At 40.7% G+C, this 27,400-nt stretch overlaps 1 protein-coding gene across 2 annotated transcripts in view; it reads left to right on the plus strand.

Annotated features, from left to right (window-relative positions):
- The window catches only part of LOC119653814 (glycine receptor subunit alpha-2), a 69,117-nt gene extending 42,205 nt beyond the window's left edge, over nt 1-26,912 (plus strand). Inside the window, exons 5-9 of one of the 2 annotated variants that reach the window (XM_038058842.1) lie at nt 5,597-5,752; nt 10,645-11,015; nt 25,195-25,323; nt 25,404-25,508; nt 25,649-26,912. In XM_038058842.1, the coding sequence (XP_037914770.1) occupies nt 5,597-5,752; nt 10,645-11,015; nt 25,195-25,323; nt 25,404-25,508; nt 25,649-25,849 (962 nt within the window). In that variant the 3' untranslated portion in view covers nt 25,850-26,912. The remainder of the gene's footprint in view (nt 1-5,596; nt 5,753-10,644; nt 11,016-25,194; nt 25,324-25,403; nt 25,509-25,648) is intronic. The other variant, XM_038058844.1, reaches the window with a different exon arrangement.
- The last annotated feature ends 488 nt before the right edge of the window (nt 26,913-27,400 follow it).

Consider the following 27,400-nt stretch of genomic DNA (forward strand, 5'->3'; position numbering starts at 1 on the left):
TCATTCTGCTCTGCATTGTTGGGGATCGTCGGTCGGCGCTTGATACTGTAACAATTTTAGTAAGTGGCCATGTTAACGATTGACCAGCAACATCGAAACTATACCATTTATCGCACTTCTGACCATAAACTCGATCAATGGCGTCGAAAAATCTTTAGAGATAGTTGCAAACGTCGTCGACCTCGCCCATGCTTTGAAGCATTAACTGTTCCAGCAGGCATGCTTTTCTTACAGAGCATTCTCTTGGCATTTCAGGTGCTTTACATATTTCAGTTCAGATTCCCACGTATTAACATTGCCCTTATTAAACATTTCGATGCCTCGCCATATTGTTAAACTAGGAAAAAAACCAGCAACCTCACCTGCTTCCAAGGCTGAAAACCAAAAAGGGTACAGCAGGACTCGAATATTAATCAACCCCCCATCTTTGTGATTTACTTCCCTCATTACATACAGAACTAACAAAATCTATGGCAAGGAAACCACATTTCCACCTGTTAATTTACTTCCATGATTGTAATCCTCGCGTTTAGTTTAAATTCCATTCATTCTTGCGTTACTCAACTTATGTAGTCTTACTTCCCCTTTCACTTTAATACGCAGTCTGAACTGCAATGCGACAATCCATCGAGTGAAAGTTTTGAACTACGAATGAATTCCTTCCCACCCTTGCAATACATGAACTTCAAACTTTCCGTCAAACAGAAAAAAAAAAACAAATCCGCGTTAAAGTTCCTTGAAGATTGGTATACAGTTCCATGGCTAGTGGCAAACCGTTTTATCAATATCGATTAAATCGGAACGTGCCTTGCCCGAATAGTTGACCTTCAACTTGAGCGAAACCTCACTCAAGACTCCTTAACAAAGGACTTGTTTCTCAATTCGCGACCGCCGTTAGTTTGTGTGTAATTTAGTCGAACAAACATTCAGGGTTGTAGGTGGTTCCATGTGCGAAGGAATTAGCCAAAGGACGAACAATTTATACACATGTACCTTGACCGACAGCAACTTCTGTCTATTGTATATCTCGACTGTGTTCCAACCTTGAAAATTCCGATAAGGTCCTGATAACGTCAGTTGGGAAATACCTTGGCCACTCTTCAATGTCAAAGAACTAAGGACCTTTCGCGAAACATTCGGCTGAGTTGAATTCAGGTGTGATTTTAATTTATCGGCTGGAAAGGAATTCCCCACCAATATCGCCAGACTTCTAACCGGATTTCAGCCGGAAGCATCTACTTTTCAAACGTTTTGCACGCAAACTTCACTTAGCGTCCAAGAAATGCAGTAATCGCATGCATTTCATTTAAATTCATGCAAATTGTAGAAACATGAAACATTCATGAACACCAAAGAAATCTCTTATTTGAATTTAAGTTACCCGCTGGGAGCCTCTAATCGGTTTGATTGCAACGAAACATTTGTTTCAATTGAATGTGAAGATGGTATTTATGAGGGACGTTTCAAGTGTTTTTGTGCAGTTGAAAATTGCACTGGCCGCCGGTCGCATTGGAGATTTATGAGTGGCTAGACATAGAGCAAAGAAAGACTGCACTTCCTGTTATCGACAATGCAACGCTTATCACGAATCAATATGAAAGCAATGATTCCAAAATGTCATGAGAATCGAATCCTTTAAATTCTAAGAACTTGCAAAACACGTGAAAAGCTTTATATGTTTAAGAATAAAAATTGACAGTACAGGTTCGCCAGCACCTAAGAGTATCTCTACTGAAAAGTCCCCTCGAAATGCGGTTGCAGCTAGAGAATGTAAAAGGGTCCTTAGAGCATTTCAATCCCCTTCACTGGTGTCTTGGGATCTCACCAGGTTGGATCCGAAATCCAGATCTAAGAGAGGATATCGCTACGCTGGAAGCCGTACCTAATTGATATCTGGGACAAAAGAAGGATCACATTAGAATGTAACCTGATAAGATGTGCGGTAGGTAGGTATCAGTGGCCGCTCCGAGGAGCCCAATTAGCGCTTTGGTGCGTTTTGATGCCACAAAGTCCTAGGACCGTAACTGCTGTCCTGAGAACGGGGGGGGGGGGGGCAGAGTCCAACTCAACTTTTCAGAGCCAGCCTTCGCGAAGGAAAGCAGCTCTCCCATCCTCCAGCTAGAAATCTCTTCGAAGTCCCCAAAGAATGGTTTTCCCACTGTCCGTAACCTGGCTCCAGCTAGAACTGGGCAAGAAAGTGACTGAGGACTCTCCACCACTGCAGCAATGCAAATTGTGAGGTATGCCTGGCGACATGCTCCAGTGTCCAGTGCAGACCACCGTAATCTTGAATGTATATGCACGCGTTTGGCACAGGAGCTCTCCTGATCAGGTTTTGTTATAAACGATACAAATTCTCCTTAACTTGGCACAGGTGGTGAGCCTTCGTCACCTGGAGGATGTCGTCGCTGAGTACAGGGCCTTAATGGCCGCTTGGCTGTCAGTCAAAATGGCTATGTTACGCTTAGGGCTAGGATCATACCCCAGCCATCGACAAGCTTCCAGTATCACCAGTACTTCCGCTTGGACTACACTGACGAAACCTGGGAGACCATACGACTCGGATACATTGTGTGTATACGTGAAAACGCCCGCACCGACTCCACATCTTTGATCCATCGATGAAAGATACTACGTCAAAGCCTTGCAACATGCTGTGGAGGTCTAGGGGGAGGAGATGCAGGAGTAAATTGAGAGCACCAGTATCACCTGCACACGCAGCTCTTTGAATCCTGCTCAAAGTCTCACCATACAATAGAACCTTACGTTACGATTGGACGCATGACAGCGGTGTACATCCAGAGAACCATCCTCGGCCGGGGACGCACCTTGCAGGCAGCCCTTCTTAATTCTCAGTTCTATCTTCAATCTCCTTAGCTTCGGATCTATGATGACACCCAGATACTTTACTTTGGAGGAAATAACCAATCTTTGTTCATTCATTTGATGATGTCACTCATAATGGACGGAAACATCCGTGACACTAATATCTCTAAGCCGTCGACTTGCGCCACTACCTTCACAAAATTTCGTCCATCATTATTAACCAGAGCACCGGATAGATGGCGCTACCCTGGGGCGTGCCTCTTTTTACAGCTCTGATCAAGTGGTTGCCTCCCAGATCCGACTGGGTTATACTGGTTGGATGGATATAACCGAATAAGATATCCCTCCAATCCAATATTGGTCAAGGCTTCCTTGATGGCGTTGGTGCGCTTGGTGCAAAATTATTATCATTTTATTTTATTTTTAATAATAATAATCGTTGGCGCAACAAGCCATATTGGATCAGGGCCTTGAAGTGTGTTAGAGCACTTCATTCAAGACCGCAATTGTACACTACAGTGAACTGTAGGATAGAATGTGGTCAGCATTGCGCTCACCCGAGATTATTACCCTGATTTGACTCAGGTACTCATTCACAGCTGAGTCGACTGGTATCCGACGTCAAGTTACGATACAAATCCCACTTTTTATTTTTATTTTATTAAATGTCTGTCTTAAATGTTCAGCCTACGTCTAAACTCCAAAATTCCACCCAGATTTTGCAAAATACTTTTGCAATCTCCCTATTATTCGACATATTGAACTTTGCAGTGTGTTTGTTTGGTTCAGACAAGAAGCGCAAGCACTAGTCCGGCAGTTTCTAGTCAACTCTTGATCCTCTAGATCGCTTCATTGGATGCTGTCTCAATCTTGTTAATGTGCTTTACAACTACAACCACAGCAATATCGTCAGCGAAATCTACTACTTTTACCCTTTCTAGTAAATGCACGCGGAAGACTCCATCATACATGATGTTCCACAAGAGCAAACCCAGTATCGATCCCTGAGGGACTCCAGCTGAGACACAGTAGTAATTTGTGCCTCTGTCGCTCTCGTACTTTAGCTCCCTATCTGTAAAGTAGCTAGACACTATGTTTCTCAGGTAGCGTGGTGTATTCATTCGGATGGGGGACGTTTTGATGGCCAATAAGTTTACTGCGTTAAAAGCATTCTTTACGCTTAACGTGACCACTTCGCAGTACCCTCTGCTTCTATGGCAGCTGCAGCGGTGTCTACCACCACCTTCATTGCATCGACGGTGGAGAGACCTTTCCTGAATCCAAATTACATATCGGAAAGAGCACTTTTATTTTCGGCTGTCTCGCGCAATCTTTTAACAGTTATTCCCTCCAGTATCTTCGCTATCGTATCTATAAGGGATATTGGGCGATACGACGACGTATCACCAGATTGTGTCCTTCCTTTTGACAGCAAAACCAAACGCTGCTGTTTCCATTTTTTAGGAAATATACCTTCATCGAGGCATTTTTGCATTTCTTGTATAAACATCTCTGGTCTCGCATGGCGGCTGCTTTCACAGGTTTATTGGGAATACTATCAGGACAAGTACTTTTTTGTCCTTTATTTTTTTGCATACCTGCAGCAATTTATATTCGGTGAAACGCGGTATGGTCTCTAACCCAGCTGCACCAATTGCTTTAATGACTGTGTTCGATCTTTTCGGGAACAGTATCTTCACTATCGATGTCAGATAAAGTTACTTGCGGTGATTTCTTCCCATTTATTTTAGACATCACCACTCTATAGGCTGCGTCCCAGAGGTTTACGTCCGCTTCGTTGCAGAGGTTTTTAAAGCTTCTGTTTTTGCTTTGATTGTTTTCTGAATACCATGTCTCAATTGCTTGAATGTGGAGAGCAGCTCCTGGAAGTCCAATCTTCTCCTCGAACGTTGGATGACTTATCTGGACTCTGAAGAGGCCCATATGTATTTGTGGACTATTTCCCGCGCAAACCAAGTACTTCAAACAACCATTTTGTGTGATACTGCTAACTGAATAGTCCGCAGTCTGCTATCATTGGTATCCTTATGTAAGCTGTGGGAGCCGACGTATCGCCTGAATACGGGCTTCGTCCCTACTTGACTGTTAAAATCTCCAACTATGATTTTGATATCACACCTGGGACAGGCTTCGGCGACCCGCTCATCTGCCTCCTAGAAGGTATCTTTGCAGTCTCCTCTGTAGGGGGTGGAAACGTACTCGGAGCACATAGCTTCCCGAATGGCCCCTATAATATATGGTGTAGTGACTCTTCTCCAGGAAACCAGTCCAACGCATCTCTTGCAATGCTGTTAGATCAGTCCTATATTGGTGTAAGATATCGGCTAGATGAAGCATTCGATCTGCACAAGGAGCGCAAGTTCCATGAGAAAATGCGCATATCGTTATTCTGTTGCCGGGTTCGTCATTATAAAATCCATCCTGTCCGAGGCGCCTTTCGTGGCTTCGTAACGTTAGTTTTCCGTATATGGTTGTCAGCCCTACCCAAGTGCGAAACTGAGGGACCAGTTTGTACAATTTGCATTCCTGGACTAGCTTCCATTATCATTATAATTATACTATATAATATTACGCTCACAGAAAAGATTAAAAAGGATTTACATTAGCCTAAGATAAAAACATTAAATAAAGAATACATTTTTGCTCTGGTCTTGTCTCTGGACAAAAAAATTCTTATGCTAGAAAATAGCATCTCAAATAATAATATAATCTTTCTACTTTCTAAATACCATGAAATTTCTCTTTTCAGAAATTGCATCCTTAAATCATAAATTCACTTCTATTTCTTTATATAAAAATAAAACGATTCGATATGCAGCGCGAATGCATGCCATTATCGCCTGTCAAATGGAATTTCAACATTATCCAATGGATATTCAAGTCTGTCCAATCTATATAGAAAGCTGTAAGTATACTTTATAAAATTGTTTCATACATATTTTGTTTAATATCAAAACGTAACGGTCTTTGTCGACATTTTTCATAATCAATTTCATTGTTGGAACATATGCAGGTTTTATCTGACTACTGTAGTCGCTTATCATAGCTGGAGCATTGCATAAGATTGCTGTTAATTTTTGAGTAAAACTTCACCTCACACTAGAACTTAGTGACAAGTTTCCACTCTTCAGCGAGAAATAAACCTAATTTTGTGGGAATTGTGACATTTGGCACCATCACAGCGGCGTGAAAACATTTAAGAGCTAGTGCAATATCTGTCAACTGAAACCCCACTAACCTTATAGGAAGCTCTGTATTCGAACAATGTGCCTCCAATCAGTAGAGGCAATGAAATCTCCAGAAACCTACCTCCGTGTTTCCTCCCAACATGTCCGAGCAAAGTGTTGTCAGAGCCCACCTTGGCATTCATCTTTAGGAACCCTTTCCTGAACTAGATGCATCGGAAATTTCCGTTGATGCATGACACTGTACAACTATGTTGCGCCTTAATCTGGAGCGGAATATTGCAGTCAAAAGTCTGTCAGAAACCGTCTCCGAGATCAAGAGAACGCGCCTTGCGTTAGCCATTAGAAACAGCCCAACATCGGATTCGCGTCTGCTGCCATTCGGCTTTCCAGAGCACAAAACCACAGTTCCATTTGTGCGCACAAGGGAGAGAAGTACTCTTCAGAATCCCCCGTCTTATGTTCCTTCATGTAGACCCAGAATATCCAGCTTATATCGTTAACATCTTCGGTCGAATTGGAGAAAGCGACCATTCTGAAGTTCCTCGCTACAGTTATGAAGGACCTTGCACGCATTCCAGAAATCAATCATAGTCAATTTTCGATAGCCAAAGGTCTTCGGCGTAAGGTCAACCCCTATACTAGGCGTTGTTGATGTTTCGGTAACAGTAAAATTTCGAAATTTGCAGGTTACTAGCCGACTAATTTTAATCCCTTTTAGTCTTCTCTTGTGATAAGCCGGAAGAGCTTTAAGTATATTCTTAAACCCCAACTCAGAAAGCCGTTAAAGTTATAATCAGTATGATCCTATTTCTCCCCTTCGGAATCGGAATCGCCTACCCGAAAGAGACCACCCTCCTTTCCTGTGGTTGGCATAAACCTATTTTAAATTACCCGTTCACGTAGTTATTCGATGCTGCATATGCCCAGAGCCTTATTTAGTTTAGGAATTAGTACCAGTTCCAGTATCTTCCCCTATTCGAGAAAAGGTCCTTCCTTCAAACAGGCTGTAAGCATTTGCGTATACCATTATGATTGATAATCTCGCTCGATGGACGATTTATACTTCTTCAGACAGTCCTTATATGGCAATGTTTTCCTGCTGTATTTAACAGGGCACGAGACTTTAAAGGTGGTTTGGAATGCCTTTTCCAGAGCCCTGAGTTTTGACTTCAGCTCGTCTGTCGTGCCAATCTTGCCAATTTGAGCATGAAAGAGTTTGTTTTTGATTACTTGGCCAAATTTCCTCCAGTCGATCCTAGATAATCATCATCCTTACGGGTTAGGTGACTCGCCCACCGTAACCTATTGAGCCCAATTTTATCCACTATCAGACGGTCATGGTAACGCTTTCTTTCTTACTTTGGTGCTCGTCAAATGTTGTAGTTCTTCTGGCGGAGATGGTCGGCTATGAGCCATGTAAGCCGGGGAAATATACACGTACTCTCCCCCACCTGCTCAGTTTGACAATGACTAGCTCACTGGACCTCGGGTCCGGACACAGAAAAGCGTGTAGACTCTTCCTCGCGAGGATACATGCTCTTGGTCTGTCGTGATCAGCGTCTCCTGTGCTTTCGACAAAATTATTATATTTGCTTTGGTGCCCTTTGATGGTTCGGTCGCCTCCAACTCAAGGCTCCTATATTAATGCGATGTCGATGTCTTTCTCTACGAGGAAGAGGAGCAGATTAGCCGAGGAACAGACTTGTCTGCGTTGCCCTCAGTCAGTCTCCGTCGATCCTCATCTCCTCATCTCGTTGGCGGCGTCGATTAGATCAAGTCGTCGTCCGGTTTTGCAGACCGGAATACTTCCACTTTTGGATTCCCGATTCTATTATATATTCTACCTTTTCCAGTGCCTCCAGGCACTCTCTGTTTATACGGGGCAGAAAAGGTTGATTATTTGTCTGGGATTCCTCCTTCTTGATTGTAGGCACAAGCATTGAACGAGCTTGTCCTTATCCATGCGATCTTCAGCAACGGCAACGACAGATGCAAGCGATCGGTCTCCTGGGAATCTCGTCGTAGGGGATGTCTTTGAGCTTTACGCTCTCCCAGGCATCGCTGATATTAGCGACGCACGAACCAAAAAAGTCCCTGGAGAATTGATTCTCATAAGCTATAACGTGGAACCCACGGACCATCTGAAAAAAAATCAAAACAAGGGATGGATCCCGTATGTTCGCTTTTGGCGTCCAGGACATGCTCGGTGATCATCTCCGACAGCCTGGCCTCAACACTGGTCCACACTTCCGATGCTAGTTTGTCGCTAGCGGAATTCCCGTCCGCCAGCCCCACATGTAAATAGCTCTTGGTCGCGTCATTGAAGGGTTTCGCAGTTCGTGGCTCGTCGGCTGATTATTGCTGCTTACTTTTCTTCAGATGTTGCTTAGCGTCCGAACTCTTGCTCACCCTGCTCCGCTTGTGTTTTGTTCGACCTCGTCTTAAGATCGATTGCATTTGAGAGCGGTGGGCTTCGCTTTCTGGTCGTCTGCCAAATGTTTGCTGTTGGATTCCTCAACAATTTCCTGGTATTTAGCAAAGTCCTTTTTATCCCGCTCGTCGATAGTATCAACCTCCTTATTCTTAGCAATCTTTCAGGACCATGCATGGCCTTCTGGGAGTGACTGTTGAATAGGACACCAGTGGATCTTCTCTTCTTAGCCAGTTTCTGGTGGTCGATGTTCTTGTTGGTCTTTACTTTTGAGGGATCCTCCGACGTCAACGGTTTCGGGTTAGGAGTATTATACCTCGTAATCACTACAGTCATCTTGATGACAGTCGATTCCCGACTGGAAACCACAAGTCCCTCTTCCGTCTCGCTCCGGGAGATCCCTGCGGTTGGTTTTATCACAGCGGTACTACGGCTATCACTATCTCCTGACTCGATACCAGCAACTCGTCATCCGATGATGCGCCTGGCATCACCACTTCTCCTTCCCTCGTCGATTTATTTTATTATTTGGCTAATTCAGTCCATGCCTTGGTCCCACGAGTAGTCCGGGAAGAATGTCCGCCCTGGCTAGCTCGGCCATAAATGAAAGAGTTTTATTTGAAACTAAAGGTGCCCACGGTATTCAGAGTTTGCATACTAAAGACCAAGCACCCCATTGGCCACGCAGCCCTCGGCGTATGCTGTTCCATCTTGGCTTCGGGTTCAATTAACACCTTCTCCAGTGTAGGGAGGATGATTCCCGGTGGCTACTGTATTATTACAAAAGTAATAGCTCATTTATCACCAGATCCACCCTAACACATGACCAGCAGCCAAGCAAATCCTCGTCAGTTGGATGAGCCTACTACGTCCGAAGACGGATTCTATATGCTCGCTAATTGCATAACTGATCTACCGATAATGTAGACCAGCCAAACTCTTAGTTCCTAAGGACTTGTCACCTTTAAAGATTTAAAAATTTAGCTCCAAGACCATTTAATTCGTTAGATAGCCAGAATACATTGTATATTTTGTATTTTATTCCCTGTTGCAAAAAGGATTTTCCGGCATACTCCTGACTTGCTCACCGACTCGTAAACTCGTTTGTTACTTGCGCCCTGCCCGGCGGTTTCCAAGGTGGAAATAAGAGAGAGAATTTGTTAGTAGAGCTGTCAATGCCAATTTAGTGCGCTTTTTCCCAACTTTTCCGCAACATACAGTATCGACTGCAGTTATCACCTTGACACACAAACCACCCTTTAGCTACCAAGTAGTAACATTCATTGACTAATTCTTCTGGACATAGTAACACCTAATGAGCTGCCGATGTTCAATAATGACGTGCAAAAGTCTTAATTTTTACGGTCTTATATTAAATCAAAAAGGGTCATTAGGATATACTGAGCTTAGTTCTTTACTTATTCATAATCTGTACTCATAGTCCCCGCTAACTTTCAATTTTAATCGACGATAACAGCCAGCAAATCACCTACATAGCGTGGGTATTTCTATTAAAAGATATGTGCTTCCTTCCAAAGGATATCTTGTATCCGTTCGAGACACACTTTCAACATGTCAATGTCAGTAAATTGCACTTCGTTCATTTTATATTCAGACCAATAAAATGGCAGTATCGATCGATCCACTGTCACATATGGGCAAGTTAACCTTACGACTTTATGAGAACAATGGGTGGCATGCTTGCTAACAGTGAACTATTTCCATGCCATGTGTAATGTCATTACCTTAAAATACAATCCTTTGTATCAACAACGGAACATTAGTAGCAGTCGCCAGTGATATATGTATGCACATCCAGAGTAATTAGTTATCACTCGATTTTTGTTATTTTCCTAATACTCCCTCAAACACCTCGGAAACTCATTCAATTGAAATATAATAACTTTATTTAATGTAAGGAAGACATTATCTACTGACATAGGTAGCAGTAAATAACTGCTTTCAGTAGAATCTTGGGGGTTGGTATGAAATAGTCTGAGTTGGGGGAAAATGGAAAGCCCATGGAAAGTTACCAAATTATCTAACCAGAGAAGAAAAACTAAAATAAAATTGGTATCTTCACTTTAAATAATTCATATTTTTAACTTCTTACAAATCTTTTCAATCAATCTATTTTAAAAATCATAAAAATATCAGATATTTTTAAATTAATTTCAGTTTCACACAACAATCAAAAAGTAAAACTGAAATGGTCAAAATCAGGCGTGACTTTAAATCCTGAGCTCAAGCTCCTTCAGTACAATTTAGGACAACCACTGGAAATAGAGGAAAGTGACGGATACATGCCGGAAAAGGCTGGAAATTTCTCCCGACTGACGGTGTATTTCAGATTTCAGCGACAAATAGGTCATCACCTAATTCAGACATTTGCACCTTCAGCGCTGGTTGTGGTTCTGTCGTGGTTCAGCTTTTGGCTAGGACTTGATGCTATACCTGGACGGGTTACTTTACTAGTTACATGTATGCTGACTTTAGTTACAATGTTCACGGGTCTTCGAGCAGATATACCACCAGTGGCTTATGTTAAGGTACGTAAACTTTATATGTAAAATCAAGAAAAACCATCCAGCCTAATATGAGATTAAGATGTAATACATTTTAAAGCAGATCAAAGCTATGACCAGGAATGACAAACAGAAATTGAACTTACAAAATTCTGAGATTAAATGGAAACTAGTAATCAACTGGATATTTCTCATTCCGACGACTTGAAATTATTTAATATTCCTTGATTTTGCTTATGCCTACGAGCCCTAATTGTCTGACACCAGGTGACGGGATGATCAAATTTTTTAACCGGGGGAAAGGCCACATTCGAAGTCTGTTTATACAATCGGGAGGAGAAAGAAGGAAGGGAAATGCCAGTTCAAGGAACCTCCTGCCATCCGGGCCCTCCGCCGGTCAAGCTGTATCTTCTTTGCAGCAAGAAGAAGCCGAACGTAATACGCAACACCACTCCACCTCCTCCCCAGCATCTCCTCGGCAATGTTGTCTGGAAAGAGATCCCCTGTGTTTAAATAGAGCTACCAACGAATCCCATCCCACCTTCCCAAAGAAAAAAGGTGTGATGGGCGTCATCCACAACTCCATTGCAAAACACACAATCCGGAGATCGTGCCTCTCCAATCATATGCAGATAAGACTGAAACCTCCTTTCCCCACTTAGGAGCTAGGTAAAAAATAGTCAGTATCGCCATGTTTTCGACTCATTCACGTTACTAAGTTGCTAATGAGTCGCGCAGTCCATCTGCCTCCAGTCTCATTTTGCCAAGAGAGTTACCACCCATCTAGTGTACGCTGCCGTTTCTCACGAGCAAGCACCTCTCTTGACTCTTTTTCCTTGCGCTTGTATATAGCTTTGCGCTTCTTCGATCACCAGTGCGGTAGAACAGAAAAGACTTCACTGAATTCATTAGGAAACGTCGCCTGCTAGATGTAGGACTCCAATATTTGCCATGAGCCGACTTAATGCCGAAACTCCAGCTGAAGCGTTATTCCTTGCGGAGTTGAGTTGCTCGAAACAGTCCATCTTTGAGTCAAGAATCGGTTCAAGGTACTTAATCGTTGGTTTTGACTCGATTATAGACTAGCCAATCGATATGGGACGCAGGGTCGGAATTCTCTTTTTAGTCAGAATGATTACTTCGGTTTTTCCCAGTGCAAGGTTGAAACCATGAGCAGTCATCCATGTGCTTTCCCATTGCATCAATATACCAAGTCTGTTCTGTTCGACAGTGCGTCCGGCAACAAGCACTGCGACATCATTTCCATAACCGCCCAGGTGCGACTCTTCTGACATGTCGAATCTAACCAGACTGGAATAGGAACCGATCCAGAGATCCAGCCTTATGATCGATCGCTGTGCTATCCCTAACGTGACCTCCATCCCCCTCTAACGCTCTAGCGTCTCATAGAGCAGGAAGCGGTTCGTCAGATAATCCCATAATATCCGTAAGAGATAATTCGGCACGTGCAAAGTCTTCTCTAAGATGTCTAGAATGTCTTTCCATCTTACGGAATTAAAGGCATTTCTGATGTCAAGCGTTGTAAGGAACTCCACCCGTCAAGATCGGCGGCTGTGTGTCTCCGCTCGATGAACGGCATCCAAGACTTGCAAGACTGCATCAACTGTGGTTTTCCTCGATCTAAAACCGCACTGCTGTAGAGACAAGTCTCCGATAATGAATACCGCTTCAGCGAGTCTACTTCTGATGAGCTTGTCCAGTGTCGAGCATACAAAATAGTCGGTATGGAGACGGCCTCGCCACTTCTAACGAGACGGAAAAATGCCTTCTTTCAGACAAGCGTTAAATATGCCGAGCGGTGGGTCTGACCGATGTTACAGCATCAGTTTGTATACCACCGCTGGAATACCATCGGGCCCTGGCGCTTTCTTATTTTTCATAGAGTCGACCGCCTCTTCCAACTCCTTTGCAGAGAAAAGTGTACAGTCCACGGCACTCTCCGCACTGCCGTCATCTTCCCGTACGGGATGCACAGGGAATAGTGGCCGTACAATATGGTCCATCTGTTTGGCCTTAAGTGAACAGGGTTTCCTCGAGACCCAATTTTTCGGGTTACCAGTTTGTAACCGAATCCCCATTCACCTTGTCAACCAAGTACTGCCAGAAGCGAGTTTGTTGTGCTGCGGAGTCTCCTTCTGGCTGAACTGAACTCTGTGATTATGGCACATTCCTCCTCCCGATCGTTTTGACGTTACGTCAAGCGGCGGAGTTTTTGACACTCCTTATTTCCACCGTCCACCAACACATAGAAAGATTGCCACGTCTTGATGCCCTCCTGGGCATGACAGCTCCGCAGGCCGCCGTCATCAGGTTCATAAGTGAATTGACGACAGCGTCAGCTGCAATGCCGCCATCCCCAGGAGTGCCCTCCAGCGCGGCCTCACCTCCCGATGTTCACTTTTGTCATGTTCCACGCACAGAAAAAGTGCCAGGGTGGCATACATTGAGCGTTAGTGTCAACCACTTCGAGGGCAATATATCGCTTGCCGAAAAGTCTTCCAGAACTCGCCATCCGTCCAGTGATTCCGACGCGAAGGTTACGTCGAGAATGCTTCCCTCGCAGCCTGGGAACCGGAACATTGTCTGAATTTACCACAAATTTCACTTCAATATAATTCGTACTCATGACATGTTTGCGATTATATATAAATTGAGCGATTACCACCTGTTGTTACTTTCGGTCACGCTGCTCCCCAGAGGTGAGACAGCGTCTGATGAGTCGCCTCTGTCCTCGACGAAACCGTCAGTCAATTTTTTTGGAAAACTTGGGTGTTCAACCTAAAAAAGTGCATGGACCACAAGAAATAAAGTAAGTTGCTTCTAAAGTGGTCCGTTCCGTCATCAAGTGGGTATGGAATCCTCAACAAAAAATGTAACACTTAACTCAACGTCTAGATGATCTTGTTTCACCTCTTGCTACACATTTGTTGCCTACAAGACTTCTCCGGTTTCTGAAGTTTTCCTTACATTCTTCAGAAACCGAGGCCATATATCACAATTTCTACGAACAAAGAGCTCCATAACAAAGGTAGGCCTGGTGAGAGGCAGAGGAAGGAAATTTCCTCCAGAGGCGGGAGTGGAGACTTTATTTAAATAAAGGAATAATAGGTGGGCGCGCATAACTTTCACTTCAAAACTGGATTTTTCCTCTACTGCCCTGGCCACACCAATTCTTTATTGAAGATCCCCATAGACACCATCGCCTTAAATCGGCCAATACACAGTCCTCTGTTCCTTAACCTTTCATTGGCTACAGATAGCCAACTTCATCAAACCGATGCCCCATTTGAATCATACTAGCAGATTGTCACTTCAAATCACTCCCATTCTGTTACATAACCTCACCCTTCAAAAACATCTTTAGAGGGGGTAGCATAGTCCCAAAAATCTAGCCATCCCGGCTTTGTGCCACAGACCCCGCCTCGTCTCCTTCATAGTCCAACTGGTCATCAAAAACTTCCTGTTTGTATGTGATGAGGAGGCGAAACAGTTTGTATAAACAGGTAACATCATTTCTGCCGACCGCGGCAATCTATCCTCACGGTTTTCCCCAAAATCTTGAAAATCTTGAAGGACATCTTTCTCAAACTGATGCTTTTCCGGGTCAATATTCCGAACTTCTATATGGAATGTGATCATCGCTGTTAATCAAAAGTTCTAAGCTTTCAACAACTCATCTCTACGTCGTGTCGTCTAGGTATGCTGGCCTAAAATAATATCAAATGAAGAAGTTAGTCCGCATATAGGCCAGGTACCTGCGGGCATGTTGATGAGAGGGTGGAAGCGGCAGTAAATAGATCATACATTGAGAAAGGGCGGCAAATCCTTTGCAAATTACGCATAAATAGTGAAACGGAAATGTCCCCCTGAATTGTCGGCAGATTTTTCCAGTTTATACGTAGTGTACCATAGGGGAACCGCTGGACACTTTTTCCAACTTCGCCCATAACCCATTTACCCATAACGAAATTAGCGATCGTCATCAAAAAGAAGTTTTTCACAAAAAGTTTCTCGCTCCGTCACAATACTCCACACCCAACTGAAACCAAAGGTGGTTTCAGCGAGGAATCAGACGCATGTGTAAAAATACTGTAAACTTATTCACTTTATCATCGCCTACTATGTATTATTTTCTCTAAAAATACTGTAAACTTATCATTGCCTACTATGTAATATTTTTCCTAAAATACTGTAAATTGATATGTACCGGCCTACTAAGTATAGGTAAAAATTGTATAAAAAAGGAAATATAAATTAAAAATACGTAGTTCGTTGGAACTATCAAACTCAAGCTTAACGTGTTTCATTCTGTGGAGTCCAAGCAATTCGCTGCTCCCATAATTTACACTGCTTGATTAGGTCATTGTGGAGTTCAGGCAATTGCTGCTCCCATAACTGGTTAGTCTGGAGTTTTGGCATTTAGCTGCTCCGACTAACCATAATCTAATCTAGAAAGAAAGAAGAATAAGGTATTGCCGAGTGGACTGGCAACAATCACATAAGGTGGCACATCACAGGGATTGCCAAGTGGACTGGCAACAACCACATAAGGTGACACATCACATGGCGACCGTGACAGTCTAAAGACTTCATACATAAGTAACAGTCTAAAGACTTCTGCTTACTAGCGTTTCTACTTATTATCGTGAAAATTTGGAAATCAAGGTCGTGTAAATGAACGACATTGGGGAAAAGTTCGACCAGCTTTACCAGAAAATCTGGCAATTGCTCAAAAAACCAGAGCAAAACAATGGAGGCATAACACTGTATAAAATTGGAGAGCAACCACCACGCTGGAAGCCGTCAGAATCAACATCGACAACTACGGTTGATGATAAACTTGCGGGACCTCGACGCCTTACGATAGAAGAATATAAGAAACGTACGAAACGACTATCCAATAACGAATCTGTCAGCGCTAAAGGAGGACGAAGAAGAGAACTCCAGCGGCAGTTCATAAAATATAAACGATTAGAGGAAATCGCAGCTACACCAGAAGAGACCAACAAGTATAAATATTTAATAACCAAAGTTAAAAAAGAAATAAATTATTTAAAAAAAATGCAAAAAAAAAATAATAAAGTTAATCAGTAAAATAATATAAAAAAAAAAAATGTTTGTTCCAAATTAGAATTATGATAGTTTAATAAATGTAATAGTAATAAATAATAAATGATTTTTTTTGTTTGTTCTAAATAATGTTAGTATTTATATCACATGATTGAAAGCACGACAATATAACAATATAAAAGTAGATGTCTGAAAATGTTATTCTTTGCTTTTTCTAAATGGACAAATTAGAATCTCTAAAAGAGAAACTTCAAATTACACTAATAAATCTACGGAAAAGTGTAAATCGTCCTTACAGTGAAAAAACTATACGTGAAAAACGCGAATTAATTGAACAAACACTAATAGACGCAAAATCGACTGAACAAAATATACGAACAGACGTTAAAACAGCAACTCTAATTAAGGGAGTTAGCAAGGAAATACAGCAACTATCTGCTGAAATACTTTCAATATTAGACAAACAACAATTAGGGAACATGGCTTTCGACATTAAAACAGCCACAGCTTTAGTCAAATACTTTGACGGAAACCCAGAGGAAACAGAATCCTTCATTGAGTCAGTTTCACTATTGAACGAACTCACACCAGTAGAACACAAAGGTATTCTACTTAAATTTGTGAAAACCCGGATAACCGGCAAAGCCAAATACACGGTATCCGAGGAATTAAACACAATAACTAAACTAATCGATAAACTGAGAGTAAAATTCTCTATAAAAATATCGTCTGATGCCGTTCTGGCACAACTTAAAAGTTGTAAACAGGGAAATACCAAATTAACTGATTTTACAAATAAAATAGAGGACTTGTCAAGGCAATTGACAAGAGCCTTTATATCAGAAAAAGTCGCAGAGGGCGAAACTGCAGAGAAATTAGCCGAAAAATTTGCAATGCAAACAATAGCGGAAAATGTTTCGAACAGCGAAACCTCATTAATTTTGCGTGCCGGTAATCTTACAAATCTATCCGACACAATTGCAAAGGCAATTGCAGTCGATAAACCAATTCCCAAAAATGTCTATCATTACAAAACAAACAGAAGAGGTAACAATCACAATAATAACTTCAATAACCAAAACCGACGTAATAATCAAAGTTTTAATAATATCGCAAATAGAAATTCATATGAAAATTTTAACAGAAACAATACTCCAAATAGAAACCAAAATTATAACCGCAACCAAAATAACAGGTTCAGAAATAATAACAACAATTACCGAAGACCCTTCTGGAACAACAGTAACAACCGACAAAATATAAACCATTTGAGTTCGGGGGAATCCCAACCCCCTCAGTCGGTACTAGAAACCAACCAAAATCGGTTGGGGGGAAATCAATAAGAAAGGTCACATTCCATACTATAAATCCATCACTCACAAGCTTTGTACGAGCTTTCGTTGACATGTGCAACACAACATGTACCTTTATAATAGACACAGGAGCTGACATTTCTATATTTAAACGGGGAAAAATTGACAATAATCAAATATACTATCCAAATAACACATGCACAATACAGGGCATTACTGGGGTACAAAAAGAATCAATTGGTGCAACAAAAACCCATATAAAATTCGATAGTACTCTTTCAATTGAGCACACATTCCAAATAGTTGCTAATGACTTTCCACTAGACGCAGATGCAATTCTAGGTTTAGACTTCCTTACTAAACATAGGGCAATAATCGACTATGACACCTGGATATTGACAATTAATATCAATAATATTCTTCATGAAATTCCAATTCTAGATGGTCCTATACGGAACACAATCTTAATCCCGCCCAGATGCGAAGTAATACGCAAACTAAACAATCAATTCTTAAACGACATAGTCATACCCGGACAAGAAATACAACCCGGAATATTCTTAGCAGGATCAATTATTTCTCCTCAAAACCCACTAGTTAAAATCCTAAACACCACTTCAAATACAGTAAAAATCAAAAACCTCAACCCTCAATGGGAACACCTTTCGGATTATTCTGTATACAACAATACCGATAAATTGCATAACACACAAAGAATGCAAAAATTGTTAAATACATTGAACGTAGAACACGTACCAGAATATGCAATAAAAGACCTTAAAACACTATGCCGAGAATTCGCGGATATTTTTAATATGGAAAATGAGCCATTAACCACCAACAACTTTTATAGCCAACATATCCAGTTGAGTGATAACTCAGCGGTATACACAAAAAATTACCGTATACCTGAAGCCCACAAAACAGAAATAAATCGTCAAGTCAAACAAATGTTGGACGACGATATCATTGAGCACTCAACATCGCATTTCAACTCACCTATACTACTAGTCCCTAAAAAGTCATCAACAGGAGATAAGAAATGGCGTTTGGTAGTTGATTTTCGTAATCTTAACAAAAAAGTGGTAGCAGATAAATTCCCACTTCCCAGAATAGATGAAATTCTTGACCAAATGGGTCGAGCCAAATATTTTTCCACTTTAGATTTACTATCTGGATTTCATCAAATACCTCTAAAACAATCATCGCGAAAATACACAGCTTTTTCTACAAACCAGGGACATTACCAATTTACCCGCCTACCCTTCGGACTAAATATTAGTCCCAATAGCTTTCAGAGAATGATGACCATAGCATTATCAGGTTTATCACCCGACACAGCTTTCTTATACATTGACGACATAATAGTCACTGGATGTTCGAAAAACCATCACTTAAAAAATCTAACTTCAGTATTTCAGTGCTTACGAGCCAAAAACTTAAAGTTAAACCCTGATAAGTGTAAATTCTTTCAATCAGAAGTAACATATCTCGGACATCAGATCTCTGCCGAAGGAATACAACCTGATCCTTCAAAATTCGAAGTCATTAAACAATTTCCAGTACCAAAAAACCCAGACGAAGTAAGACGATTCGTCGCATTCTGTAATTATTACAGACGTTTTGTCCCAAATTTCGCTGAAATTGCCCTACCTTTAAATCAATTGTTGCGTAAAAATGTTAAATTCGAATGGACACCACTGTGTAGCACTGCATTCGACATCCTTAAAACAATATTAATGTCCCCGCCCATACTTCAGTACCCTGATTTTAAACAACAGTTTACAATATCCACAGATGCATCCGAAAATGCATGTGGAGCAATACTATCACAGACAATAGATGGAACTGAATTGCCAATAGCTTTCGCTAGCAAAACATTCACTAAAGGTGAAAAAAATAAATCTACCATAGAAAAAGAACTAACAGCAATTCATTGGGCAATAATGTATTTCAAACCATATGTTTATGGAAGACATTTTATAGTAAGAACAGATCATAGGCCACTTATTTACTTATTTGGGATGAAAAACCCATCATCTAAACTAACACGGATGAGGCTTGATCTAGAAGAATATCAATTTGACATACAGTACATTAAAGGTAAAGAGAACATTGGCCCAGACACATTATCTAGAATAGAACTAGATATAACAGACCTGACAAACCTGAAAAATGTCTTGCAAATACAAACAAGAGCAATGACCAAAAACACAAATCAATCAAAACTCATTCACAATACTTCAGAAAACCACATTACTAACAAAAACATGCAGCCTGATCAACTGCACGTTTTCGAGGTTCTATCACCTAATGAAGTAATGCATTTACCGGAATTGAAATTTAATATTGCGCAATATAAAAATAAAAATACTGATATAGAGATAAACATAATACATAAAAATAAAGTCCAAATAAAGCGGTATATAAATCTAAATAATAACCAATCAATTGAACCCGCATTAGTGCAGGAACTCACAGAGTTGGAAAAATATCTAAATAATAGGTTTCAGATCAAGACTCTGAAACTATCGGCCGAAAGTGAATTATTCACTATATTAAATACAACCGCATTTAAAACGCTAGCGAATCATACTTTGAAAAATATGGATATCCAAATATACAAACCACTAATTACGATAACGGACAAATCGAAAATAATAGAAATATTGCATAATAATCACTCTACTCCAACAGCAGGACACATTGGACAGAGTAGAATGTATAAAAAACTTCGTGAAATATACAAATGGAAAAACATGAAAAAAACAATCGCTAATTATATTAAAAACTGTAGTTCATGTACAAAAAATAAACATCAAAAACAAAATAGGGAATTACTAGAGATAACAATAACACCAACCAAAGTATTCGATACCATGTCCATAGACACAGTTGGACCGTTTACCAAAACCAACCAAGGTAATAAATACGCTGTAACTATGCAGTGTGATCTGAGCAAATATGTGATAATAATACCTATTCCAAACAAGGAAGCGAACACTGTTGCAAGAGCAATTGTCCATGGATTCATATTAAACTACGGACCCATGAACAAAATAAAAACAGATCTCGGTACTGAATACAAAAATCAAGTATTCTCAGAGATATGTAAATTGCTAAAAATTGAACAAATATTTGCAACACCAGCTCATCCTGAAACCATAGGAGCTCTAGAACGTAACCATAAGTGTCTAAACGAATACCTACGAAGTTTCGTTAACGAAAACAAAGACGATTGGGATGATTGGGTACAATACTACTCTTTCTGTTACAACACGTCACCCAATTCCATACATGGTTACACACCATTCGAGTTAGTGTTTGGAAAAAAAGTAAATATACCCTCAGAACTCTCTAAAACAAAACCAGAACCAATATATAATTACGATTTGTACAATAATGAACTAAAATACAGATTACAAAATTCCATTAGCAAAGCCAAACAACTTCTAGAAAAAGCAAAGAAAAAGACAAAGAACCAAAATGACCCAAAATGTAACCCATTATCATTGAAAATAGGAGATCAAGTTTTGTTATCCGTCGAAAACAGACGAAAACTAGACCCATTGTATGAAGGTCCTTATAGCATAATATCAATTGACAATGTAAATTGCCTGATAAAAGACCAGGACAATAAAATATCTAAAATTCACAAAAATAGGTTAAGACGAATAAATAAATAAATAAAATAAACAAAATTGCTTTGAAATTGCCTATACTGTTATAAATATAAATATACCACCTAATTAATCAATACCAATACAATACTATTACAATAAGTAGACTTTAAAAATATTACTCATTATTGTTAAAAAAGAAAAAAAAAAAACTTCTAACTATACATAATATAAACAATAAAGAAAAAACGAATTGTCTACCGTTCCTAAAGACAATTCATTTTTTTCAAAAGGGGTAAGGTGTAAAAATACTGTAAACTTATTCACTTTATCATCGCCTACTATGTATTATTTTCTCTAAAAATACTGTAAACTTATCATTGCCTACTATGTAATATTTTTCCTAAAATACTGTAAATTGATATGTACCGGCCTACTAAGTATAGGTAAAAATTGTATAAAAAAGGAAATATAAATTAAAAATACGTAGTTCGTTGGAACTATCAAACTCAAGCTTAACGTGTTTCATTCTGTGGAGTCCAAGCAATTCGCTGCTCCCATAATTTACACTGCTTGATTAGGTCATTGTGGAGTTCAGGCAATTGCTGCTCCCATAACTGGTTAGTCTGGAGTTTTGGCATTTAGCTGCTCCGACTAACCATAATCTAATCTAGAAAGAAAGAAGAATAAGGTATTGCCGAGTGGACTGGCAACAATCACATAAGGTGGCACATCACAGGGATTGCCAAGTGGACTGGCAACAACCACATAAGGTGACACATCACACATGGCTCCCTCAATTCGACTGCGACAAGTTAAAACGGACGCGCCGCGCGCCTCTTTCCCTAGTTCTATTTTCTTGCTGAACGAATGGCATTCATCGAGCCGACGAGCCATTTGACCGTGTCCCCACGTTGAAGCTATAATGATGTCGGCCTCGCTCGAGGACTCCGAAGAGGTCCTATTAGGTGGGTGCAGCAACTTCCGAGGAGCGTCCTCCTAAATAGGACATATGTACAGGATTCAAAATCCCTGAGCACGTCAGCCATGGCTTTCTCGTGGTTGATGGGTGATAGCGGCTTCAGCTTTGGCATTGCGTCCTTGAGCAAACGCAACAGTCGAGAACAGGGTCGCTGGGGAGCCCCAGGTTGTCCTCGTATACCGCGAGACTTGCAGCAAAATCTTCCCGATTGCAAGTAAAACGAGTGACAGGACCTGCGACCAAAAAGGGTCGTCTTCGGCCATTATAGCGACTTTCAGCATCCTGTGCCACCTTTCGAGCCTCGCGGTTGTCCGGTAGCGTTTAAAGATGAGAATTTTGCCCAACGTTGAGAAAAGGGAGGACTCAAACTGCATTCCCTTGTCGGTGATTATAATTACCCGCACACCAAAGCATGAAATCCATTCTCAACAAAGGGCCTCTGCACAAGATTGTACAGTAATATCTTTTTCACCTCAGGGCACCCCGTGAACTTATCGATGACTGCGAGGCAATACCTGAAACGCAAAGGACAAATGATGTCACATGCTTTGTAGTCTTTCACTTCCGACATGCGATGCAATGTCGGGCCCAAGAATTCATGGACGGCCAAAAATACTTCGAGATGACTAACCGATTCGCTGTCCGAACGTCTGAGTGCGCCAGATCGTGAACTGCGTGAAATACCTCCTTTTCGAAAATTGGCCGGAATATATGGCCTCGGTCCCTTGTATGGCCCTCGCATTATACATATGCTGGATGTTGACCCGAAGATAGAAAACTCCCTAAAAATGTAACTAAAAATGTAACTAACTGCTGCTTGGTGGTCTCAAACGCGTGGATAGTCTCTGGGAACTGCACAATCAGACGGGAGTCTTTGATGTTCAGGAGTCTTTGGTGTTGAAAAATGGACTCGAGGTGTTCTAAATACTGGAACTCAGTGGAGGTTTGGCAGCACAAAGTGGATAAATTTTTAAAAGGTTTGCGCCGCGTTGCTTTGGTTTCGGCTCTACGTGCCAACCATTCGTCGAATTTTTCTTCAGCAGATCGTTCGCGTTCTTCTTTAGCATTCTCTTCTTCCTGTAGCTTTTCCGAGGTGAAGCAAAAGTCCAAGGTTGTTTGGGAGCTGAAGTTGGTTGGAGATTTTGTAGAAGTACGACTGCGGAACTCTTGCTTATCCTTCTTTGTATTCCTCGAGCAATTTTGAGTATTCGAAATAATCTGCGATTTACATTTTTCCATTACATGCTTGCCTTCTGCTCTGCATGTCCTAACGAAATTGTTGACAATGAAGCTGAATATTCTGGTATCCTCTAAGGAATCCTCTATTTGAAACTTCAATTATTTACACATGAATTTTCTTCGCAAAATTCCTATCGCAAAATTCGTCGGCAGAAGCGATCAACCGGAGAATTCTGTTTTCCGCTGGTTTGTTTCCAATTTGAATGATTCTTGCTTTGTGTCTACAAAAACTTCTGAACAACACTTTACTGACACGAACCGTCCGCTTCTGTAATTTCTTGCCGACTCCGAAGCTTCAGTCGAATCGCTGGAAGTTATTGGACTGGCGATTGAAGCTAACAATGCAGCAGACTCCACCAACTTGGCCCAAAAGATGAATGTCGATGTACTCGCTGTTGACCTGACAACGAAAATACGGATCGTTTTCGAAAGACGCTAACTGTATCTAGTGGGCGCGTCCAAAGTTTGTTCCCTAAGAACAAACACTTGCCACTTGCCACACCTGCCTGCTACTCCCAATTCATGATAATTTGACAATGAGAGACCAAGTAAATCTCATCACGATAGACGAGGTGTTTGGAGAAAGGAGGTCATTAAAACCTTTCACGTCCTGCAGACAATACAACATGCAGAACGCAACCGGACTTTGCTTTGGACTTGAAATTCCTTTGAGATTTGACCTCGATACAGCATATAACATTTAAGACCATAATATGCGGCTATGATAACAGTTTCCCTGGAATTCCACAACTACAATTAACCAATTTAACCATTGTGATTGCGATCCCCAAGAGGGTTTTTCTCCATCACATGTCCTAACCAGATGTTGTCGGAGCCCACTTCAGTATTCAGAACATCCATCACGATTACAATGTCACCTTTAGGAAGCTTCTCCTGGACTGCATTCAATTTCTCATAGAAGGCATCCTTCACCTTCGCATTGAAAATTTCTGTTGGTGTGTAACACTATACTATACTCCCTTTTGGATAAGAATCCCACAATTAATATACTGTGCAACACTAGTTTCCATGAGGACGCGCCTTGCATTAAGCCAACTCCGAATCGACGCTTACTCTCACCAGGGTCGCCAAAGTACCATAACACAATACCGCAAGAAGGAGGCGAGTGTTCCCAAGGGTCAAACCATCTTACCTCGCTTAATCCCAGAATGTCCTGCCTATATTACTAAAAGTTTTGCTAAAGATGGAGAAAGCGAGCTCTCTCAAAATTATTGTGAGAAGCATTCGCACATTACAGAATTCTAATCCGTTGTCAAAGGCAAAAGACCATACCCGGAAAATCAATTCACCTCGAAATCATGTTCAAAGCATAAAGAAAATTCTAAATTTGGGAGTTGCTAGCTCGCAAATCACTAGCCCTCCTCGTCACCTGTTACGACAGGTACACAGCTCACAGTGGAGTTACTACTTCAGAGGCTCATCGACTTCTCGGGTGAATAGTGAATAATATCAGCCCCGGTGAAATTTACCATAGCTACTTCCTGACACGCTTACACGGTCATTCTGACCATATTGACTTCTTCTCCTCCGATCTCTAACAACCTTGGGACCATCTGTGGCAGAATATATTTTAAAATGCATCAGTAATACTACCGCTGTGTTGGCAAAGTCCAGTCGCTGGCTCTATTTGCAAAGAGCATTTTTTATTGCTGCTGTTTATAGGAAAATGTTGGAGGTCCATGCTCCCTGAACACTATATCGACCAAAATAGCTTCCTAAAGCGCGGTTAGTCTTAGTTGTTCTTCTAAAGTACCCTTCTTCCTCTTCGGTGCTGACATCGGTAATTCCCTTCCGTAGTATCTCATACTTTCAGCACTTACTTCCCTTGTTACCCTAATTGAAGATATATTCGTACATATAATTAATGACAAACCATAATACAGACATTGTATCATTTACAAACTACTATGTTCCACTAACTTCTATTTCCACGATAGGCACTGGACTTATGGATGGCCGGTTGCATGGTTTTTGTTTTCGCCGCTTTGGGAGAGTTTGTTGTGGTTAAAGTCCTCGACGTCCAATATCAGTACCAAGTGAACAGAATACCAAAAGTATTACCCATGGTAAGAGCCAAACAATATATCACAAAACTCCCCATTCAAAACAGGCGAAATACTATAAACACTACATGTATTTACTCTAGAGAATAAGTGCTATGGAAAAAGGACAATGCCCGACCGTAGCGAATTGGGAAGGAGGGGCGGTTCGTTCGCGCAAAGCGACCCCCACGGCTACAACACCTGGACAGGTAAATACTCATTACACACATAATTATGTGCATATGTTGCAACACGATATATAATCAATTCAGTAGTAGGCAAGGTGTTTGTTTAACCTTAACTCACATACATCATTTATCCTTTTTCCCATATATTTATCCAAAAACAGACATCGTTACAAGGAAATGGAGGCCCGCCGAAACCTGCGAGGCGACAAAGTTTATTATCCGTGGCGTGGACAGATACCGACACTGGTGTGGAGAAGATCATGTGGAGGGAAATCGATAAGTTATCACGCGTGGTGTTTCCTCTTTTATTTTTACTCTTCGTAATACTCTACTGGCCCATTCTCCTAATGAAATCATCATGAAGGTCACTACCATACATGTCTAGGAGGAAAACTTGTGTGAGATGTAATCAAGCTACTTTGATGGAATTACACCTAATTTATTACAGACAGTATTTTGCTATGCTACTAATGGCGCGTATCTTTCGAAAAGGGTTTAGATAGATTAGATAGTATCTATGCATGTAATCTGGCTGTAAAAATCTGATTCAACTACAAACTTAGGCGGGAATGATTATCCACAAACGAATTAAACCTTATTGAAAAAATCTTCATGGAATTAGTTCGTTTCTTGAATAATTGAAAACTATAAATAATAATTAAATATTTAGACCTAGCGCAACAAGTTTAATCCACACCTCGCTAAATTACCGCAGGAAGCACCTCAAACTCTGCCTTACTGCAAGGACAATCTCGTCAATAAGCAGATCACCGCGTAGAGAAGAACAGATCAAATGCGATTTTAGATAGATTGTTATAACAGAATGAGTGTAAATCAAAATCATTTATAACGCAAGAGAAAATGATATTTTGTAAAAAAGATACTTTGTGCATAATTGATGAAATAGTAAATTTCTACGTAGTTAGGGCTATCATCGACTCGATGCATGTCTAGTAAAGCTCAAAATATCATACTAAAAATTTTAACAACCTAACATTCCAGTTTGTCCGGAATCTGGTATTTACAACTATTTCCATGATTTCCTGAAAAGTAATCGAATACGAATCTGTTTATTTTTTAAATTGTATTAAGAGCGAATGACCCATATTCAAAATTATTCCATTATGGAAGATGGAACCCAATAAGCTTAGCTTTTCAATTTAATAAAAAGATACAATTCTGAATTGTAAATTGGTGCTTGCTGTGTTACGAAATATACTATTAGTCTAAAGAATAAAATATTTATCACTTGTTAGCTGATCAAGAGCACCTCAACCGAACAATACACTAAATAATGACAATATTTAGGTGATTAAACTATATTTTACTATAATTATTTTATATTTCATTATATTTGGCGCTTAATATTGATTCTGTAAATATCAAATAGATACAAATGTAATTTAATATATTGAAAGAAAACTATCTTTGTTTCTGTATTTGTATCTCAATATTTATTACTAATCTACAAAGTCTTCCACTTTTCCTGAGCAACCAACCTATACTGATCGTCCCCTACTTTTTCTTCAATCGAGCTTTTGCAGCCACTAAAAACCACCAACATTCTCTCCAGCCCCAGCCCCCAGAGCCACCATCTAAGTATTATGGGTGAGTTTGTCTTTAGGTACTCATACTACCCAACCTTTGAGCTTTCCTCCTCCTTTCTTCCTTCAGCAGCTCGTTCGTATTCCTACGTATACTTTTCTTCGCTCCATCGCAAACCTTGAGCAATGGAGCATCACATGCTCCGCATCCTTCGCATACGCCACTGCATACGAGACAATTCGGTGAACCATCCAACCCAGAGCGGTGCAGATAGTGCCTATATCAAACGTTGGTAACTTTCTCCTCCGTCCTGTGTCAAACCGACAAAAGACACCAAAACAGACCAAGTGATTGGGTCTTTCAAGGTC

This window comes from Hermetia illucens, chromosome 4 (genome assembly GCF_905115235.1).
Source record: "Hermetia illucens chromosome 4, iHerIll2.2.curated.20191125, whole genome shotgun sequence".
Lineage (NCBI taxonomy): Eukaryota > Metazoa > Arthropoda > Insecta > Diptera > Stratiomyidae > Hermetia > Hermetia illucens.